General features: G+C 44.2%; 2 protein-coding genes across 2 annotated transcripts in view; both read left to right on the top strand.

Annotated features, from left to right (window-relative positions):
- LOC143777006 (E3 ubiquitin/ISG15 ligase TRIM25-like) overlaps window positions 1-22,753 on the top strand; it is a 334,722-nt gene that overhangs the window by 120,805 nt on the left and 191,164 nt on the right. The window lies entirely within an intron of this gene.
- The window catches only part of LOC143773497 (uncharacterized), a 31,713-nt gene continuing 28,070 nt past the window's right edge, over window positions 19,111-22,753 (top strand). Inside the window, exon 1 of the mRNA XM_077260922.1 lies at window positions 19,111-19,256. Within this exon, the coding sequence (XP_077117037.1) occupies window positions 19,149-19,256 (108 nt within the window). The 5' untranslated portion in view covers window positions 19,111-19,148. The remainder of the gene's footprint in view (window positions 19,257-22,753) is intronic.

Raw genomic sequence — 22,753 nt, 5'->3', positions numbered from 1 at the left:
AGCAACCTCTCCCTACGCTCAGATCAGCAGCAGTAAGATGGCGGTCTGCGGGAACGCCCCTTTATAGCCCCTGTGACGCCGCAGAAAGCAAGCCAATCACTGCAATGCCCTTCTCTAAGATGGTGGGGACTGAGATCTATGTCATCACGCTGCCCACACTCTGCGTCCACCTTCATTGGCTGAGAAATGGCGCTTTTAGCGTCATTGAAACGCGACTTTGGCGCGAAAGTCGCGTACCGCATGGCTGATCCCACGCCGGGATCGGGTCGGGTTTCATGAAACCCGACTTTGCCAAAAGTCGGCGACTTATGAAAATGACCGATCCGTTTTGCTCAACCCTAGTTAATTAGTGTTTTTTTTTAACATGACTGGCTCCCTTTAAACATGGAGAAATCAACTTTGTTTCCTGTAACTGTAGAGAAGACGTCTGTTCCCATCAATCACATTATAAGGTTAATAATAGCTCTTCGCCACAGGCTGTGCAATGTCATATTAGCTGGAACATACACTTGGAAGATGCATTTGTTGTAAATCCAGAAGCCATGGCATCGGCTAATCTCCGAGACGAGCTAACATGCTCCATCTGTATGGACATTTATACAGATCCTGTAACCCTGAGATGTGGACACAACTTCTGTCGGGGCTGTATTGATGGAGTGCTGGATACAGAGGGCGGGTATGGAGAATATTCCTGTCCTGAATGTAGAGCAACATTTCAGAAGTGGCCTCCACTACAGAAGAACATAACTCTGTGTAATGTTGTGGAGAATTTCCTGTCTATGCAGCCACATCAGGAGGAGATCACCGGGATCTGCTGCACTTACTGTGTGGACTCTCCTCTTCTGGATGTAAACACGGCTGCTAATAATCTCCTTATATCAGACGACCTGAAAACTGCGACCTGGACAGGAATAAGACAGAATCGTCCAAAAACAGCAGAAAGATTCCAGCATAATAAGGTGATGAGCGTGAGGGGATTTACCTCAGGACGACATTACTGGGATGTGGAGATCAGTGGATCGGGATGGTGGAAGTTGGGGATGTGTTATCCCAGTATGGACAGGCGGGGGGATCAGTCAAGCATTGGGAAAAATAAAAAGTCCTGGTGTTTATTTGGACGCAATAATAAGTACTCAGTGAGGCATGATAGTAAAGTGATCCGGTTACCTCACCAGATCTCCAGTGATCGGTTCAGGATATGTCTGGATTATGAGGCCGGGCAGTTGTCCTTTTATGAGCTGTGTGACCCCATCAGACACTTACACACCTTCACTGCCATCTTCACCGAGCCCCTTCATGCTCTGTTAGCTCTACATTCGGGTTCTATAAAGATATTGGGAAGCAGCTGAGAAACCATTTTCATAGAAGAAATCTGACCATCGGCTGGGGCCATTACAGTGAGCAGAATATTATTGGTGGATCATACAGATACTGGGAGGAGCCTTATGAAGGATTTCTTTCTTTGTGGTGACTAATTTCACAAATGTTCAGAAAAAATGACTTTGTTTTTTCAAAAAAGTGTCTCCAGCTTGTCTTGTTATGGACATTGGTCCCTGCGGTTGGTTCCTAGAGCTCACAGTTTTATGACGTTTCTTTCTGACATAAGAAAACATTAAAATCTAGTTAACCACTTAGTGGGCCAAATGTTTTTGTTTGTAGGGGGTATAGATGAGTGAACTTGTTTGGAAAATGTCCGCTAATATCAAATTCGGCACGAACGTTGCTTATCGGGATGCATGTTCAGATTCCCGTGAATTTTTTACTCGTAGTCAAAATTCAGGCATAATTCAGACTTTGGCTAGGATAGGGATTCTGTACAATGAGCGGGGGGATATGTTTTATGAAGGGAGGGGGTATGTATAGGTCAGAGGAGCTGCAGTGTAATTTTTAAAAATAATTAACTTAATATGTGTAGATTTTGGCAGCCAATCAGGGCGCAGAAACCATCTAAAATGTCCAGAAATAAAAGCTTCTGTCTTTGGCTGCCGAAGTCACATATCCCTCTCCTCCATATTAAAAATGGATATGTTATTTTTCTGGCGCCATTTTCTCAGTGTAACAGCACAGAGAAGCTGCTGCAAGTTGTCATATAGTTAGATAGGATCTTCTGTGTGAAATCGACCTTCCAGAATCTAACTAGTTTGTGCTAATAGTGTTGTGCAGGCAGGAGTCCACATTTCCTAATTTAAACCCTTTGGGCTAATACTGTGTTGGTCAAGACTCAGGAGGCCCCATTTGCAAATCAAAATAATTTGTGCTAATATTAGGGTGCAGGCAGGAGGCCCCATTTCCTTTTCCAAATCCTTTGGGCTAATACTGTGTTGCTGTAAGCACTCAGGAGGTCACATTTCCAAATCGTTTGGGCTAATATTGGAGTGCAGTCAGGAGGCCCAATTTCCTAATCAAAAGCGTTTTGGCTAATACTGAGGTGCAGATGGGAGTACTACAGTGGCTGCTGCTAGATAATATACAGTGTTGATGAAGATAATGAGTATTAGGAAGTCTGGATGAGACTTAGAAGGCTTTGTGACCTTGATGAGTTTTTGATGCCATGTATTTTCGCTGGGTAAAAAACACAGCTTCTTACAGTTCCAGCAAAGTGGATGGGATTAATAGCGTAAACTGACCTGTGGTGCTTGTTTCAAATCCACATGTCAATTTCTCTTGTGGGCACGCTGAGTGTTAAAGGCAGATTTTCCCCATAAACTTGCATTAAATGCAGAAAATCTACAGCTAAAAAATGCAAATGTGTTTCCCAAGGTGGAAACGCACAAAAAAATACATGTAATAAAAATAAGCACATGAATATATCAATAAAGTGTTTTCAAAGCCAAATACCAGGAAGTATCAAAAACAAAGTGTAACCTCTTAATTTCTCCAGTGGCTACTCAGAGTTTTATGTGCAGATTTTCACCATAGTCTTTTTATTATTATTATATATTTTTATAGCGCCATTTATTCCATGGCGCTTTACATGACTTGCATTAGATTCAATAATTCCGCAGATAAAAAATGGCACATGTTGACATGACATACCAAAAAGAGATAAAAACCGCAACATCACAAATATTCTAAATAAATGTAAAAAAGTGCACTAAAAACACAATGAAAAAAACATATGTACAGTTGTGCGCAAAAGTTTACATACCTCGGCAGAATTTTTGCTTTCTTGGCCTTTTTTTCAGGGAATATGAATGATAACACCAACACTTTTTCTCCACTCATGGTTCATGGTTGGGTGAAGCCATTTATTGTCATCTACTGTGTTTTCTCTTTTTATATCCTAATGACAACCCAAAACATCCAAATGACCCTGATCAAAAGTTCACATACCCCATTTCTTAATACCGTGTATTGCCCCCTCTAACATCAATGACAGCTTGAAGTCTTTTGTGGCAGTTGTGGATGAGGTTCTTTATTTTCTCAGATGGTAAAGCTGCCCACTCTTCTTGGTAAAAAGCTTCCGGTTCCTATAAATTCGGAAGAAGGCACAGCGCCGAAACGCGTGTAGGGGCAGGTGGCCGCGCAGCTTTACAGGTAACCACGTGGCACTTTTTGTCCAGTTCTGGTATACAGCCTTTCTGGTTTGCATCTTGATTGCACGGACATGGTTTTTCTTATTTTCTATATATATATGTAATTATATCTCAGGGTTATTAATTGCACTTTTTTGCACATGCACTTTGAGCAGGTTTTTACACTATATCTATATGCCTATGGGTTTGCCAGTATTTTCATTGTGGTTCCACCCTTTGGCTAAACTATTGTCATATCCCTAGTCATTTTCAGCTATTTGCTTTTACATCAATGTCTTTAATAAAGTTTCATATTTTTGTTATATGGTTCTGAATGGTGCGGTTTTCTTCTATTTGATTTTCATTATTCTTGCACTGCACTCTTCATACTTTTACGTTTTCAATCTGTTGCTCTCTGCCTGAAAAATTGCTATTTTCATTCATATGTAAATTAGTCTTAAGTGCTCTGGGAGTGTAAGAGCACTTTCACTGCTTATGATCCCATTCTCCACCCACCTTCCTGTGCCTGACTGACAGCTCACTGGCTGTGCATGCAAAATAAAAAATTTTCAGCCTTGGGATCAATATGTTAGCCATGCAAAAGTGAAAATGGCATTATTTTTCAGAGACATGACCATATAGACAGTTTGATGGTGGGAGAGGGAGAGGGGGATATTGTACTGATATATTCCCTTTAATAAAAGCATGAGATGATGAATATATGAATGGAAATGGGCTGATCTGAGGTTTATGAAAAGGGACAATGAGTGATCACCTCGGGCACATGTGGACCTGTTTGTATATTTTACAGATCTTTTATTATAACAAGTGACAGGATGAAATCAGGAAGAGATTAATTCATTTTAAACTATTTTATTAGTTTTGTCATTTTTATATTTTTTTGTGAAGATTTTAAAAAATAAAAATCTTATGTTTATCTTATACATTTTGGCTTCTTGATAATTTACTTATAGATGAATACAGCAGTCAGACAAATCGTGAGTATGGTGGTCAGATACATACAGTGGCATGTAGAAGTTTGGGCACCCCTGGTCAAAATGACTGTTATTGTGAACAGTTAAGCAAGTTGAAGATGAAATGATCTCTAAAAGGCCTAAAGTTAAAGGTGACACATTTCCTTTGTGGTTTAGACCCAATATATATATATATATTGTTTTTGTAAAAAAAAAATAGAGTAATTGTTCATATTTTAAAAATTACCAAAAGGAATCTGGGCTGATGCAAAAGTTTTGGCATCCTTGGAGATTTGTGTGCTCATATAACTTGGGCCAGGTGATGCTAATTTCCCAGTTTTTTTAAAACTGAGCCTCTACCTTGTGCCAAAAACAGCAGCCATGAGTTCTTTTAAAGGGAATCTGTCACCCCATTTTTGGCCTATAAGCTGCGGCCACCGCCATCAGGGCCTTATCTACACCATTCTGTAATGCTGTAGATAAGCCCCCGATGTCACCTGAAGATAAGAAAAACAAGTTAAATTATACTCACTCAGGGGCAGTCTGGTCCGATGGGTGTCGTGGTCCGGGGCCTCCCATCTTCATACGATGTCGTCCTCTTCTTTGCTTCCTGTCGCTGCTCCTGCGCAGGCGTACTCATATTCCCTGTTGAGGGCAGAGCAAGGTACTGCAGTGCGCAGGCACCGGGAAAGGTCAGAGAGGCCCAGCACCTGCGCACTGCAGTACTCTTCCAATTCAAGCTGCTGGAGGTCTAGTGTGAAGTGTCCACAATCAGTGATGGTTTGGGGAGCCATGTCATCTGCTGGTGTAGGGCCACTGTGTTTTATCAAGACCAAAGTCAGCGCAGCTGTCTACCAGGACAGCTTTATGGAAATGGAAATGTCATTCTCCAGCAGGACTTGGCCCCTGTCCACACTGACAAAAGTACCAATAACTGGTTTACAAACAACAGTATCACTGGGCTTGATTGGCAGCTAACTCGCCTGACCTTAACCTTATAGAGAATCTATGGAGTATTGTCAAGAGGAAGATGAGAGACACCAGACCCAACAATGCAGACAAGCTGAAGGCTGCTATCAAAGCAACCTGGGCTTCCATAACCCCTCAGCAGTGCCACAGGCTGATCGCCTCTGTGCCACGCCGCATTGATGCGGTAATTGATGCAGAAGGAGCCCGACCAAGTACTGATTGCATTTACTGAACATACATTTCAGTAGGCCAACATTTCCGATTTTACAATCATTTTTCAAGCTGGTGTTATACAGTATTCTAATTTACTGAGATAATGACTACAATGAATAAGAATGTGGATTGGATAAATTACATATATTATAATCAGCACAGATTTGTTAATTACGCTAGAGATGCAGTGAAAGGCAAGACTGTTGTGAACTCTGTTTTCGGGCTTCCTCTTGTGGTCACAGGTGGTATTGTGTGAGTTTTGTTTTTGGGCTCCCCCTGGTGGCTTTGTTTGTTATCCTGCGGGTCTGTGGCTGGATCAGCTGCCTCGTTATTCACTAGGGAGGTTCCTATTTAGCTCTGCTACACCTTCACTTGTTGCCGGCTGTCGATGTATTCAGTGCTATTCTGATTACTCCTGACTATCTTCATTTTCAGTCTCTTCGTGAGAAGCTAAGTTTCTGTTTGATTATTTTTTGCTCATCAGTCTGCAATATGATTTCTGTGTATGATGAGTTTAGTCCAGCTTGCTAATATGTGATTTCTTGCTGCTGGTAAGCTCTGGGGTACTGAGTTGCTTCCCCCGCACCGTTAGTTGGTGCGGGGGCTCGAGCAATCTCTGCGTGGATATTTTGTACAGGGTTTTCTATTGACCGCACAGTTCCCTTCCTATTTTCTGCTATCTAGTGTTAGCGGGCCTCATTTGCTAAATCTATTTCATCTCTGCGTTTGTGCTTTCCCCTTAACTCACCGTTAATATTTGTGGGGGCTTTTCTATATCTTTGGGGTCATTTCTCTGAGGCAAGTGAGGACTTTACTTTCCCTCTAGGAATAGTCAGTTTCTCAGGCCGTGAAGAGACGTCTAGGATTTCCAGGTAACGTTCCACGGCTACCTATAGTTGTGTGCGGATAGGATCAGGTTGCGGTCAATCCAGTTACCACTTCCCCAGAGCTAGTCGTCGGTTTAGTTACTTAGCTAGTCAGACTTGCGATCCTTGCCACTAGGATCATAACAGTACAGCCGGCCCATAAAGTGTTAATTGCATGGCAGAAGCAGGAGAAGAGAAGCCTTGAGAAATTTTTTTTTTTTCTTTTTGCTGCCGTGTGTTTAGCTGCTGTGTGTCTAGCTTCTCTAGTCCTCTTAATCTTGGTGTGGCTCTGAGTTCAGCTGCTGACATGGATATCCGGAGTTTGGCTTCCAGTGTAGATCATCTTGCTGCAAGGGTACAAAGTATTCAGGATTTTGTTGTTCACAGTCCTATGTCAGAGCTTAGAATACCTATTCCGGAGTTGTTTTCTGGAGATAGATCTAGGTTCCTGAATTTTAAGAACAATTGCAAATTGTTTCTTTCTTTGAAACCTCGTTCCTCTGGTGATTCCGTTCAGCAAGTTAAAATTATTATTTCTTTCTTGCGTGGCGACCCTCAAGATTGGGCCTTCGCATTGGCGCCAGGGGATCCTGCATTGCTCAGTGTGGATGCGTTTTTTCTGGCCCTTGGATTGCTCTATGAGGAACCTAATCTTGAAAACCAGGCTGAAAAAGCTTTGCTGGCCCTCTCTCAGGGGCAAGATGAAGCAGAGGTGTATTGCCAGAAATTTCGGAAATGGTCGGTGCTTACTCAATGGAATGAGTGTGCCCTGGCTGCAAATTTCAGAAAAGGTCTTTCTGAAGCCAATAAGAATGTCATGATGGGGTTCCCTACGCCTGCAGGTCTGAATGAGTCAATGACTCTGGCCATTCAGATTGATCGGCGTTTGCGGGAGCGCAAACCTGCGCACCATTTGGCGGTGTCTTCTGAACAGACACCTGAGTCTATGCAATGTGATAGAATTCTGACCAGAAGTGAACGGCAAAATTATAGACGGCAAAATGGGTTGTGCCTTTACTGTGGTGACTCAGCTCATGTTATCTCAGCATGCTCTAAGCGCACAAAAAAGATTGATAAATTTGTCACCATCGGTACTTTACAGCCTAAGTTCATTTTGTCTGTTACCCTGATTTGTTCCCTGTCATCTTACCTGGTTATGGCTTTTGTAGATTCAGGTGCTGCCCTGAGTCTGATGGATTTGTCATTTGCCAGGCACTGTGGTTTTGTTTTGGAGCCTTTAAAATTCCCTATTCCACTAAGGGGAATTGATGCTACACCATTGGCTATGAATAAACCTCAGTACTGGACGGAAGTGACCATGTGCATGACTCCTGTTCATCAGGAGGTGATTCGCTTTCTTGTACTGCATAATTTGCATGATGTTGTCGTGTTGGGTCTGCCATGGTTGCAGACTCATAATCCAGTCCTGGATTGGAAAGCAATGTCTGTGTCAAGTTGGGGTTGCCAGGGAATTCATGGCGACGCTCCTGTGATGTCAATTGCTTCGTCCACTCCTTCTGAAGTCCCTGCGTTTTTGTCGGACTACCAGGATGTAGTTGATGAGCCCAAACTCAGTTCTCTACCTCCTCATAGGGATTGTGATTGTGCAATAAATTTGATTCCTGGTAGTAAGTTTCCTAAGAGACGACTTTTCAATTTGTCAGTGCCGGAGCATGCTGCTATGCGGCGTTATATAAAGGAGTCTTTGGAGAAAGGACTTATTCGCCCCTCCTCCTCCCCTCTTGGTGCGGGGTTCTTTTTTGTGGCTAAGAAAGATGGTTCCCTGAGACCTTGTATTGATTATCGCCTTCTAAATAAAATCACGGTCAAATTTCAGTATCCTTTGCCATTGTTATCTGATCTGTTTGCTTGCATTAGGGGGTCTATGTTGTGAATTCTGTTTGTGGGCTCCCTCTGGTGGCTACTGGTGGTACTGGCTGACTTCTGTTCCTTATTTCCAGTGCACCTGTTTCCATCAGGAAATGGGAGTTTTCTATATAGTCTGGCTTCTCAGTCATTCTAGTGCCGGCTATCAATGTTACCAGAGTTCCTCTGTTGCTTGCTACCTGCTCCTAAGTCTGCTGACTCAGCTAAGTTGGATCATTTGTATTTTTTGTATGTTTTGTCCAGCGTGCACTTATATGAATCTTGCTGCTGGAAGCTCTAGTGAACTGAAATGACCACTCCGGTGTCATGAGTTGATATCGGAGTTAAGGTAATTTCAGGATGGTATTTTGTAGGGTTTTAAGTTGACCGCGAAGTCCTCTTTTGTATTTTCTGCTATCTAGTTAGTGGGCCTCTCTGTGCTGAACCTGTATTCATACTACGTACGTGTTTTCCTCTCTGCTAACCGTTATTATATGTTGGGGGCTGCTATTACTTTTGGGGTTTCCCTGGAGGCAAGCCAGGTCTGTGTTTTCCTCTGTTAGGGGTAGCTAGATCTCCGGCTGGTGCGAGACATCTAGGGATAAAACGTAGGCATGTTCCCCGGCTATTGTTAGTTGTGCGTTAGGTTCAGAATCGCAGTCAGCTTAGATTCCATCTTCCTAGAGCTAGTCCTGTTTTGTCTATGTCCTTGCCATTGGGAATCATGACAGTATAGCCGGCCCGAAGTGGTTAAAAGTATTGGCTGAAGAAAGAGAGAAAAGAAGTTCCTGACACCTTTTTTTTTTTTTTTTTTTTTGCTCTGAAGTTCTGTTTGGCCATAATTGCAGCCTGCTGCTTCTCTCTCCTCTTAATCCCTGAATGGCTCAGGTCTCAGCTGTTGAAAAATGGATATCCAGAGTTTAGCTTCAAATCTGAATAATCTTGCTTCTAAGGTGCAAAATATACAAGACTTTGTCATACATGCCTCTATGTCTGAACCTAAAATTCCAATGCCAGAGTTTTTTTCTGGAGATAGATCTCGTTTTTTGAATTTTAAGCACAATTGTAAATTGTATCTTTCTCTGAGATCTCACTCCGCTGGAGACCCTGCTCAGCAGGTTAAGATTGTTATTTCCCTGTTGCGGGGTGACCCCCAGAATTGGGCATTTGCATTGGCGCCAGGGGATCCTGCGCTGCTCAGTGTTGATGCGTTTTTTCTGGCGCTGGGGTTGCTCTATGAGGAACCTAATTTGGAGATTCAGGCAGAAAAAGCCTTGATGGCCCTTTCTCAAGGGCATGATGAAGCTGAAATATATTGTCAAAAATTTCGAAAATGGTCTGTGCTTACTCAGTGGAATGAGTGCGCCCTGGCGGCGAATTTCAGAGAGGGCCTCTCGGATGCCGTTAAAGATGTTATGGTGGGGTTTCCTATGCCCACAGGTCTGAATGATTCCATGACAATGGCTATTCAGATTGACCGGCGTTTGCGGGAGCGCAAACCTGTGCACCATTTGGCAGTGTCCTCTGAGCAGGTTCCGGAGAATATGCAGTGTGATAGAATTCTATCCAGAAGCGAACGGCAGAATTACAGGCGTAAAAATGGGTTGTGCTTCTATTGTGGTGATTCTACTCATGTTATATCAGCATGCTCTAGACGCACAAAAAAGGTTGATAAGTCTTTTGCAATTGGCACTTTGCAGTCTAAGTTTATTTTGTCGGTGACTCTGATTTGTTCGTTATCTTCTATTACCGTTGATGCCTATGTGGATTCTGGCGCCTCCCTGAGTCTTATGGATTGGTCCTTTGCCAGGCGCTGTGGGTTTGATCTAGAGCCTTTGGAAGTCCCTATTCCTTTAAAGGGTATTGACTCTACACCACTGGCTAGGAATAAACCACAATACTGGACACAAGTGACTATGTGTATGACTCCTGACCATCGGGAGGTGATTCGCTTTCTTGTGTTGTACAACTTGCATGATGTCTTAGTGCTTGGATTGCCATGGTTACAGACTCATAACCCAGTCCTTGACTGGAAGACAGTGTCTGTGGTAAGCTGGGGATGTCAGGGGACTCATGGGGAAGGACCTTTGGTTTCCATTGCTTCATCTACTCCCTCTGAGGTTCCGGCATTTCTGTCTGACTACTGTGATGTTTTTGAGGAGCCTAAGATTAGTTCTCTCCCTCCTCACCGGGATTGCGATTGTGCTATAGATTTGATTCCTGGCAGCAAATTTCCTAAGGGTCGCTTGTTCAATCTGTCAGTGCCGGAGCATGCTGCTATGCGTGAGTACATTAACGAGTCCTTGGAAAAGGGACATATTCGTCCTTCCTCATCCCCTTTGGGAGCAGGTTTTTTTTTCGTGGGTAAAAAAGATGGCTCCCTTAGGCCTTGTATTGATTATCGGCTGTTGAATAAGATTACAGTCAAATACCAGTATCCTTTGCCACTATTGACTGATTTGTTTGCCCGTATTAAGGGGGCAAGGTGGTTCTCTAAGATCGATCTTCGGGGTGCGTATAATTTGGTGCGGATTAAACAGGGAGATGAGTGGAAAACCGCATTTAATACGCCCGAGGGCCATTTTGAGTATTTGGTAATGCCTTTTGGTCTTTCGAATGCCCCTTCAGTCTTTCAGTCCTTTATGCACAATATTTTCCGTGAATATCTGGATGGATTTATGATTGTGTATTTGGATGATATTTTGATTTTTTCGGATGACTGGGAGTCGCATGTTCAACAGGTTAGGAAGGTTTTTCAGGTTTTACGGGCTAATTCTTTGTTTGTAAAGGGTTCAAAGTGCATTTTTGGGGTTCAGAAGATTTCTTTTTTGGGGTACATTTTTTCCCCTTCTTCTATTGAGATGTATCCTGTCAAGGTTCGGGCTATCTGTGATTGGACGCAGCCTACTTCCCTGAAGAGTCTTCAGAAATTCTTGGGCTTTGCTAACTTCTATCGTCGATTTATAACTGGTTTTTCAAGTGTGGTTAAGCCTCTGACTGATTTGACTAAGAAGGGTGCTGATGTTGCCAATTGGTCCTCTGCGGCTGTGGAGGCCTTTCGGGAGCTTAAGCGCCGCTTTTCTTCTGCCCCTGTGTTACGCCAGCCTGATGTTTCACTCCCTTTTCAGGTCGAGGTTGATGCTTCCGAGATTGGAGCTGGGGCGGTTTTGTCGCAGAGAAGTTCCGATTGCTCAGTGATGAGACCATGTGCGTTCTTCTCTCGAAAATTTTTGCCCGCCGAGCGAAATTATGATGTTGGTAATCGGGAGCTCTTGGCTATGAAGTGGGCATTTGAGGAGTGGCGTCATTGGCTTGAGGGTGCCAGACATCAGGTGGTGGTCTTGACTGATCACAAGAACCTGATTTACCTTGAGTCTGCCAGGCGTCTGAATCCTAGACAGGCGCGCTGGTCGTTGTTTTTCTCTCGGTTTAATTTTGTGGTCTCATATCTGCCAGGTTCAAAAAATGTGAAGGCAGATGCCCTTTCTAGGAGTTTTGAGCCTGACTCCCCGGGTGATTCTGAGCCTACAGGTATCCTTAAGGATGGAGTGATATTGTCTGCTGTCTCCCCAGACTTGCGACGTGCTTTGCAGGAGTTTCAGGTGGATAGGCCTGATCGTTGTCCGCCTGGGAGACTGTTTGTCCCAGATCAGTGGATCAGTAGAGTCATTTCGGAGGTTCATTCTTCTGCATTGGCAGGTCACCCTGGAATCTTTGGTACCAGAGATTTGGTGGCCAGGTCTTTCTGGTGGCCTTCCCTGTCTCGGGATGTGCGTATTTTTGTACAGTCTTGTGATGTTTGTGCTCGGGCCAAGCCTTGCTGTTCTCGGGCCAGTGGATTGTTGTTGTCTTTGCCTGTTCCAAAGAGGCCTTGGACGCACATCTCGATGGACTTTATTTCGGATCTCCCGGTTTCTCAGAAAATGTCCGTCATTTGGGTGGTGTGTGACCGTTTTTCTAAAATGGTTCATTTGGTACCCTTGCCCAAATTGCCGTCTTCATCGGAGTTGGTTCCTTTATTTTTTCAGAATGTGGTTCGGTTACATGGTATACCGGAAAACATCGTTTCTGACAGGGGATCCCAATTTGTGTCTAGATTCTGGCGGGCGTTTTGTGCTAGGATGGGCATTGATTTTTCGTTTTCGTCTGCATTCCATCCTCAGACGAATGGCCAGACGGAACGAACTAATCAGACCTTGGAGACTTATTTGAGGTGTTTTGTGTCTGCTGATCAGGATGATTGGGTCGCCTTTTTGCCGTTGGCAGAGTTTGCCCTCAATAATCGGGCCAGTTCTGCCACTCTGGTTTCTCCTTTCTTTTGCAATTCAGGGTTTCACCCTCGGTTTTCATCTGGCCAGGTGGAATCTTCGGATTGTCCGGGAGTGGACAATATGGTGGATAGACTGCACCGGATTTGGAGTCAGGTGGTGGACAATTTGAAGTTGTCTCAGGAGAAGACTCAGCAGTTTGCTAATCGTCATCGTCGTTTAGGTCATCGTCTTCGTGTTGGGGACTTGGTGTGGTTATCTTCTCGTTTTGTCCCTATGAAGGTCTCTTCTCCTAAGTTTAAACCTCGGTTCATAGGTCCTTATAAGATTTTGGAGATTCTTAATTCTGTATCTTTTCGTTTACTATTCATAACGTCTTCCATCGGTCATTGTTGCGGAGGTACGAGGTACCGGTTGTTCCTTCTGTTGAGCCTCCTGCTCCTGTGCTTGTGGAGGGGGAATTGGAGTATGTTTTGGAGAAGATTTTGGACTCTCGCGTTTCCAGACGGAGACTTCAATATTTGGTTAAATGGAAGGGATACGGTCAGGAAGATAATTCTTGGGTGACTGCTTCTGACGTTCATGCCTCTGATTTGGTCCGTGCCTTTCATAGGGCTCATCCAGATCGCCCTGGTGGTTCTTATGAGGGTTCGGTGCCCCCTCCTCAAGGGGGGGGGTACTGTTGTGAATTCTGTTTGTGGGCTCCCTCTGGTGGCTACTGGTGGTACTGGCTGACTTCTGTTCCTTATTTCCAGTGCACCTGTTTCCATCAGGAAATGGGAGTTTTCTATATAGTCTGGCTTCTCAGTCATTCTAGTGCCGGCTATCAATGTTACCAGAGTTCCTCTGTTGCTTGCTACCTGCTCCTAAGTCTGCTGACTCAGCTAAGTTGGATCATTTGTATTTTTGTATGTTTTGTCCAGCGTGCACTTATATGAATCTTGCTGCTGGAAGCTCTAGTGAACTGAAATGACCACTCCGGTGTCATGAGTTGATATCGGAGTTAAGGTAATTTCAGGATGGTATTTTGTAGGGTTTTAAGTTGACCGCGAAGTCCTCTTTTGTATTTTCTGCTATCTAGTTAGTGGGCCTCTCTGTGCTGAACCTGTATTCATACTACGTACGTGTTTTCCTCTCTACTAACCGTTATTATATGTTGGGGGCTGCTATTACTTTTGGGGTTTCCCTGGAGGCAAGCCAGGTCTGTGTTTTCCTCTGTTAGGGGTAGCTAGATCTCCGGCTGGTGCGAGACATCTAGGGATAAAACGTAGGCATGTTCCCCGGCTATTGTTAGTTGTGCGTTAGGTTCAGAATCGCGGTCAGCTTAGATTCCATCTTCCTAGAGCTAGTCCTGTTTTGTCTATGTCCCTGCCATTGGGAATCATGACAGGTCTAGTTGGTTCATCAAGATAGATCTTCGTGGTGCGTATAACCTTGTGCGTATTAAGCAGGGTGATGAATGGAAAACTGCATTTAATACGCCCGAAGGCCATTTTGAGTACTTGGTGATGACATTTGGACTTTCTAACGCTCCTTCTGTCTTTCAGTCCTTCATGCACGACATCTTCCGCAAATATCTGGATAAATTTATGATTGTGTATCTGGATGATATTCTGTTTTTTTCTGATGACTGGGAGTCCCATGTTAAGCAGGTCAGGATGGTGTTTCAGGTCCGGCGTGCCAATGCTTTATTTGTGAAGGGCTCAAAATGTCTTTTTGGAGTCCAGAAGGTTTCTTTTTTGGGTTTAATTTTTTCTCCTACTATTGAGATGGACCCAGTCAAGGTTCAGGCTATTCATGACTGGACTCAGCCTACATCTGTTAAGAGTCTTCAGAAGTTCTTGGGTTTTGCTAATTTTTACCGTCGCTTCATCGCTAATTTTTCTGGTGTTGTTAAGCCTTTGACGGATTTGACCAAGAAGGGTTCTGATGTTACTAATTGGTCTCCTGCAGCTGTGGAGGCCTTTCTGGAGCTGAAGCGCCGGTTTTCTTCGGCTCCGGTCTTATGTCAGCCAGATGTCTCTCTTCCTTTCCAGGTCGAGGTTGATGCTTCTGAGATTGGAGCGGGGGCTGTTTTGTCGCAGAGAAGCTCTGATGGCTCTGTGATGAAGCCATGTGCTTTCTTTTCAAGAAAGTTTTCGCCTGCCGAGCGGAATTATGATGTTGGTAATCGGGAGTTGTTGGCTATGAAGTGGGCATTTGAGGAGTGGCGACATTGGCTCGAGGGAGCAAAGCATCGTGTGGTGGTCTTGACTGATCACAAAAATCTGATTTATCTCGAGTCTGCCAAGCGGCTGAATCCTAGACAGGCTCGTTGGACGTTGTTTTTCTCTCGTTTTGATTTCGTGGTCTCGTACCTGCCTGGTTCGAAGAATGTGAAGGCTGATGCTCTTTCTAGGAGTTTTGTGCCTGACTCTCCTGGAGATTCAGAGCCGGCTGGTATCCTCAGAGAGGGGGTGATTTTGTCTGCCATCTCCCCAGATTTGCGACGAGTGCTGCAAGAATTTCAGGCGGATAGACCTGACCGTTGTCCACCGGAGAGACTGTTTGTCCCAGATAGATGGACCAGCAGAGTTATTTCCGAGGTTCATTCTTCGGTGTTGGCGGGCCATCCTGGAATATTTGGTACCAGAGATTTGGAGGCCAGGTCCTTTTGGTGGCCTTCCTTGTCGCGGGATGTGCGTTCCTTTGTGCAGTCTTGTGGAATTTGTGCTCGGGCTAAGCCTTGCTGTTCTCGTGCCAGTGGTTTGCTGTTACCTTTGCCTGTTCCGAAGAGGCCTTGGACGCACATTTCCATGGATTTTATTTCAGATCTCCCTGTCTCTCAGAGAATGTCTGTCATCTGGGTGGTTTGTGATCGTTTTTCTAAGATGGTCCATTTGGTGCCCTTGCCTAAGTTGCCTTCCTCCTCCGAGTTGGTTCCGCTGTTTTTTCAAAATGTGGTTCGTTTGCACGAGATCCCTGAAAATATTGTTTCCGACAGAGGATCCCAGTTTGTGTCTAGATTTTGGCGGACCTTTTGTGCTAAGATGGGCATTGATTTGTCTTTTTCGTCAGCCTTCCATCCTCAGACGAATGGCCAAACCGAGCGAACTAATCAGACCTTGGAAACCTATTTAAGATGTTTTGTTTCTGCTGATCAGGACGACTGGGTGACTTTTTTGCCATTGGCCGAGTTTGCCCTTAATAATCGGGCTAGTTCTGCTACTTTGGTTTCGCCTTTTTTTTTAAATTCGGGGTTTCACCCTCGTTTTTCCTCGGGTCAGGTGGAGCCTTCTGACTGTCCTGGAGTGGATTTTGTGGTGGATAGGTTGCATCAGATTTGGAATCATGTGGTGGACAATTTGAAGCTGTCACAGGAGAAGGCTCAGCGCTTTGCCAACCGCCGTCGCTGTGTGGGTCCCCGACTTCGCGTTGGGGACTTGGTTTGGTTGTCTTCTCGCTTTGTTCCTATGAGGGTCTCCTCTCCTAAGTTCAAGCCTCGGTTTATCGGTCCTCATAAGATTTTGGAAGTCCTTAACCCTGTGTCATTTCGTTTGGACCTCCCAGCATCGTTTGCTATTCATAATGTGTTCCATCGGTCGTTGTTGCGGAGGTATGTTGTGCCTGTGGTTCCTTCGGTTGAGCCTCCTGCCCCTGTGCTGGTTGAGGGAGAATTGGAATACGTGGTGGACAAGATCTTGGATTCTCGTATTTCTAGACGGAGGCTTCAGTATTTGGTTAAGTGGAAGGGCTATGGTCAGGAGGATAATTCCTGGGTTGTCGCCTCTGATGTTCATGCGGCCGATTTGGTTCGTGCCTTCCATGTGGCTCACCCTGATCGCCCTGGGGGTTTTGATGAGGGTTCGGTGACCCCTCCTCAAGGGGGGGGTACTGTTGTGAACTCTGTTTTCGGGCTCCCTCTTGTGGTCACAGGTGGTATTGTGTGAGTTTTGTTTTTGGGCTCCCCCTGGTGGCTTTGTTTGTTATCCTGCGGGTCTGTGGCTGGATCAGCTGCCTCGTTATTCACTAGGGAGGTTCCTATTTAGCTCTGCTACACCTTCACTTGTTGCCGGCTGTCGATGTATTCAGTGCTATTCTGATTACTCCTGACTATCTTCGTTTTCAGTCTCTTCGTGAGAAGCTAAGTTTCTGTTTGATTATTTTTTGCTCATCAGTCTGCAATATGATTTCTGTGTATGATGAGTTTAGTCCAGCTTGCTAATATGTGATCTCTTGCTGCTGGTAAGCTTTGGGGTACGGAGTTGCTTCCCCCGCACCGTTAGTTGGTGCGGGGGCTCGAGCAATCTCTGCGTGGATATTTTGTACAGGGTTTTCTATTGACCGCACAGTTCCCTTCCTATTTTCTGCTATCTAGTGTTAGCGGGCCTCATTTGCTAAATCTATTCATCTCTGCGTTTGTGCTTTCCCCTTAACTCACCGTTAATATTTGTGGGGGCTTTTCTATATCTTTGGGGTCATTTCTCTGAGGCAAGTGAGGACTTTACTTTCCCTCTAGGAATAGTCAGTTTCTCAGGCCGTGAAGAGACGTCTAGGATTTCCAGGTAACGTTCCACGGCTACCTATAGTTGTGTGCGGATAGGATCAGGTTGCGGTCAATCCAGTTACCACTTCCCCAGAGCTAGTCGTCGGTTTAGTTACTTAGCTAGTCAGACTTGCGATCCTTGCCACTAGGATCATAACACAAGTCAGAACAGATGGCTCCTACTCTAATGGCAGGGCCAAACAGAATAGCATTAGACATGCTTCTTGCAGAAAAGGGATGTGTATGTAAAATGCTGGGCACTTATTGTAGTACTGTTATTCCAAACAATTTCTCCAGATGGTAATATCACAAAGGCCTTGGAGGGCCTTACCGCCCTCTCTGGAGAACTGGCAGAGAATTTGTGGAAAGGAATGTTCAGTGTGGATAGGTTGGGCAAAAGATAAAGTTTACAGATGTGTTCTTAGTATAAAAAGGAGGGAAATGTAAGAATAATTTTATACTAAGTATTAGTTAATTTGCTAGATGTGTTTGCTCAGTTAATAGGTAAATAACACTAGTAATGTTGAAGGAGGGGGAGAGAACAAGTGATTCCTTCCCTCTTCTTAGGTCTATATAATATTTGTGTTTCTCTGTTACAGCAGACAACACTTTACAATTGTAGTTTTGTCTCATTGCAAGTAATAAATCACCTTTAATTCAGTGACCCTGCACCTCGAGTAACAGTTTTCAACAGGGAAACTGAGCAGATTGGATTAGTGTTGGAGCTGAAGAGAGACAAGGAATCTCTCTCTGAGAAGTGACTGCACAGGCCGTGTGCACTAAACTGCAATTATAACTGGCTACTATGGATGATAGCTGTTTTGTTTGACCGGACTGGGACTAGCTCAGCCATGTATGAGTAGCTAGGGTCTATGTTGTTTAGTTAGCACCTGCACAAAGCTAGGGATTTTGTGTTAATGATTTTGTTTGGTGCTGTGCAACCAGTAGAAATAATAGTCACCTTCCATTGATTCAAGAATCCAGTGCCTGTGTGAAAGTTACCTACAGCCTATCTGAGAGCGAGAATTCCTACAAGGGGTAGGAATACATTGGTATCACAGAATTTTATCTCTCTTTTTATACACCCTAAAATCTTGTTTGCTTTTGCAGCTGCTGCTTGACACTGAGTACTGTTGCTCAGCCTACTTTTAACCCAAGTCCTTCTCCTATTCTGTTCTCCTAGTCTATTTAATGTACATGCAACAATGGAATTACTCCATCCTAGGTACATTACTCTACATTTATCAACATTTGATGGGGTAGGGAGATACGTAAATTGGCTTGAAGAGGTCAGGTAGCAAAGCTGTGTTTGGTCTTCAAGCGTAATGGGTGCCCAGCCGGATCTGATGGCATCAAAACGGCCTCCCTATCTGCGCACGCGCGGAATCCCGCGGCCATTTTCCTTAAGCCCCGGGCAGCAGAGCGCTCCATCTGCGCACGCGCGGCCACAGGAAAGATGGCCGCGCCCACCGGTAAACGGCTGAATAGCGCAGATCGCGCCGTTTTTCATCTCCTGGGCAGTGGATATTCTCTTTGGACATGCGCACACCACTACGCCACCAACGTAATGATGAGCAGGATTCTGGGGGAGAAACAGCGCTGTCACCACGCCCATAGGACCAGACCAGCGTGAGTGACAGCAGAAAACGGCGACTTTACAAAGGTATTTCGGCAGCATAGGTGGGTAATAAAGGCACACAAAGACACTAATGTAACACCCAGCTCTGCCCCTATTTAACGCTATTTTTAGCTCATCTTCAAAAAACGGGGTGACAGGTTCCCTTTAACCTGCAGATTAACCTCATGTCTGCAGGTTAATAGTGTTTTTCTAACATGACTGGTTCCCTTTAAACATGGAGAAATCAACTTTGTTTTCTGCAACTGGAGATAAGACAACTGTTCCCATCAATCAGATTACAAGGTTAATAATAGCTCCTCCCACAGGCTGTGCAATGTCATATTTGCTGGGATATACACTTGAAGATTCATTTGTTGTAAATCCTGAAGCCATGGCGTCTGCTAATGTGAGAGAGGATCTGACATGCTCCATCTGTTTGGACATTTATACAGATCCTGTAACCCTGAGATGTGGACACAGCTTCTGCCGGGTCTGTATTGATCGTGTGCCGGATACAGATGGCGGGTCTGGAGTTTATACCTGTCCTGACTGTAGAGCAACATTTCGGAAGTGGCCTCCACTACAGAAGAGCATAGCTCTGTGTAATGTGGTGGAGAATTTCCTGGCTACCCAACGACATCATGAGGAGATCACCACATTTCCGAAGCTGCCTCCACTACAGAAGAACATAGCTCTGCGTAATGTCGTGGACAATTTCCTGGCTACCCAACGACATCATGAGGAGATCACCACATTTCCGAAGCTGCCTCCACTACAGAAGAACATAGCTCTGTGTAATGTCGTGAAAAATTTCCTGGCTACCCAACCACATCATAAGGAGATCACCGGGATCTTCTGCACTTACTGCGTGGAGTCTCCTGTACTGGATGTAAAGACGGCTGCTAATAATCTCTTTATATCAGCTGACCTGAAAACTGCGACCTGGACAAGAATAAGACTGAATCGTCCAAGCACAGCAGAGAGATTCCAGGATAATAAGGTGATGAGCAAGAGGGGATTCAACTCAGGCCGACATTACTGGGATGTGGAGATCAGTGCATCAGGATGGTGGAGGGCGGCAATATGTTACCCCAGTATGGACAGGAAGGGAGAGCAGTCATGCATTGGGCAAAATACAAAGTCCTGGGGTTTATTTGGACACAATAATAATTACTCAATGAGACATAATTATAAAGTGATCCCGTTACCTCACCAGATCTCCAGTAATCGGTTCAGGATATGTCTGGATTATGAGGCCGGGCAGTTGTCCTTTTATGAGCTGTGTGACCCCATCAGACACTTACACACCTTCACTGCCGCCTTCACCGAGCCCCTACATGCTCTACTAGCTGTAGACACGGGTTCTATAAAGATATTGGGAAGCAGCTGAGAAATATGATTGGTTTACCATACAGATACTGGATGGAGCCTTATGAAGGATTTCTTTCTTTTTTGTGGTGTATTTTGACACTAATTTTACAAATACTGAGAAAAAGATTACTTTTTCTTCAAGAAAAGTGTCTCCAGCGTGGCTTATCATGGACACTGGTATCTGCGGTTGGTTCCTAGAACTCAGAGGTTTATGACATAAGAAAACAATCAAATATTAGAAAAATCCTGTTAATCACTTAGTGGCCCAAACGCTTTTGTTTGTGGGGAGATGGGACTGTTATATTTATCATTTTATATCGATTTTAAGCACATAATTTTGCTTTTACTAATTACGCCTTAGCGAGTTGAGTTTTTGACATTTGTGCTCCCATATAAGACTCAGGAGAACATCGGCATTAATAAGTATTGATATCTGTTCTGCTGGAGATGCAGAGATGTGACCATGTTACACGAGTACTACAGCGGCTGCTGCTAGATAATATACAGTGTGGGTGAAGACAATGATTACCGTATTTTCCGGCGTATAAGATGACTTTTTAACCCCAGAAAATCTTCTTAAAAGTCGGGGGTCGTCTTGTACGCCGGGTGCAGACCTATGTGTATATGGTGGGTGGGGGGGAGCGGTCTCGATGATGAAGAGAGGGGGCGTCTCACAGGAAAGTGTGAGTGGAGTATCCCCCTATTACCTCATTGTAGCAGCGTGGGGTCTCTGTGCTGGGGAGCGGCGGCGGCTGCTCCTCTTTGTGCCGCGTGGGTGCTGTGAGGCGGCTCCTCTTCGTGCAGCGTCGGGCCTCTGTTTTGTGGGGTGGCGGATCTTAGTGCAGAGTCGGGGCTCCTCCGGCATCTCCTCAAAGCCCGGAGGCACCGGCAGCTCCATTGCTGCGATACGGTGGCCTCCGGGAAAATGGCCGCTTTGGACAGCGCACGGTCAGATACAGATCTCGTCTCCCGAGATCTCGGGAGATCTGAATCTGAGCATGCGCTGCCCCCAGAGGCCCGACGCTGCACGATGAGGTAATAGGGGGATACTCCACTCACACTTTCCTGTGAGACGCCCCCTCTCTTCGTCATCGGGACCACTCCCCCCAAAAGACACATTATTCACCGGCCCTATAAGACGACACATGGCATATAAGAAGACCCCCGACGTTTAAGATTTTATATTTTAACTGGAAAAGTTGGGGGGTCGTCTTATACGCCGGAAAATACGGCATTTATTAGGAAGACGACACTGAGAATGCTTTGTCCCCATGATGAGTTTTTGATGCTTTGTATTTTCGCTGGGTCAAAAACGCAGCGTCTTACAGTTGCAAAAGAGATAAAAACCGCAGCATCAAATGTAAAAAAAGTGCACTAAAAAAATGCAATGAAAAAACATAAGTAACCTAATTTAAATAATAGGTGCAGAAAATTAGCAACTTCAAAAGCTCATCAACAGCTCATTATGGTCACACGGCCTTAAGATTTTAAAAAATGTCAAGCATATAAAAGAAGTGACGTGTCTATTCTTTAGGTGTTTTCCGCTAGGACGGTGTTCCATTCTTTACAATAAAAGTCAAATGGGATGCTGAAATAATACCCAGAAGATACATGATTGTCTTTTTGAGCGTTATGCTAGCATTTTCAATAACGTTTTATTCATTGCTTAATAGATATATAAAAAAAAAACTTCTAAAAAAAAATATAAGCTGAAATTCCCCCAAAATGCTAAAAAAATGATTACAGAAAATGCCAACAAAACGATTCAGGAAATGTTACCACCTCCATGTTGGTTTGTTATCAGCTGCTGAGAAGCTTCCAGAAAAGTGACAACCAAAATAGTGATGGAAAAATGAAATACTTTTGCAAAATACGGCAACAGCAACAAAACATAACATATGTTGGGCGTTGGGTGAGGATACAAATGTGAACTCAAAAAGAATCTGTCAAAGCGATCCAGTCCCCCGAGCTGTTTATATGGTCTTGTTGCTCTCTCACAGATAATTCCATCCATACTTTTACTTTTTCTATCTGTTGTACTCATGTTTGCACTCATTTGTAAATTAATCTTAAGTGCTCTGGGAGTGTTAGAGCACAATAACAATTTTTCAGCCTTAGGAACAAAATATTGCCCAAGCAAAAGTGTAGATGGCATTATTTTTCTGAGAGCAACATGACCATACACAGTTTGAGGGGGAGGTTGTACTGATATATTCCCTTTAATAAAAGCATGAAATGATGAATATATGAATGAAAATGATGATTTGAAATAAATATTAATCTCTAACAATTGTCATCTAATAATGAAGGTTACTTCTGCTATCAAATAAAACATTACATAATAATTTTATTCTTTGTTTGCCTCTAATTCAGGATTACGTAGAAGCTGTATAGTCCCTAGATCTTGTAGCAAGCACAGATGTCAATTTCCTCTTGACTCATTTTGTACTAGAGGATAGATGAGAGAGTAGGATTATACCAAGTGCACAGAGATTGTTCCTGGTGTCATCTGGCAAATTAGTAACTGATTAGTGAGATTTTTCTCACTATGGTGGCAGTGATCTCATT

Source organism: Ranitomeya variabilis, chromosome 5 (assembly GCF_051348905.1).
Source record: "Ranitomeya variabilis isolate aRanVar5 chromosome 5, aRanVar5.hap1, whole genome shotgun sequence".
NCBI lineage: Eukaryota > Metazoa > Chordata > Amphibia > Anura > Dendrobatidae > Ranitomeya > Ranitomeya variabilis.
This window is presented reverse-complemented; position numbering and strand designations above follow the sequence as displayed.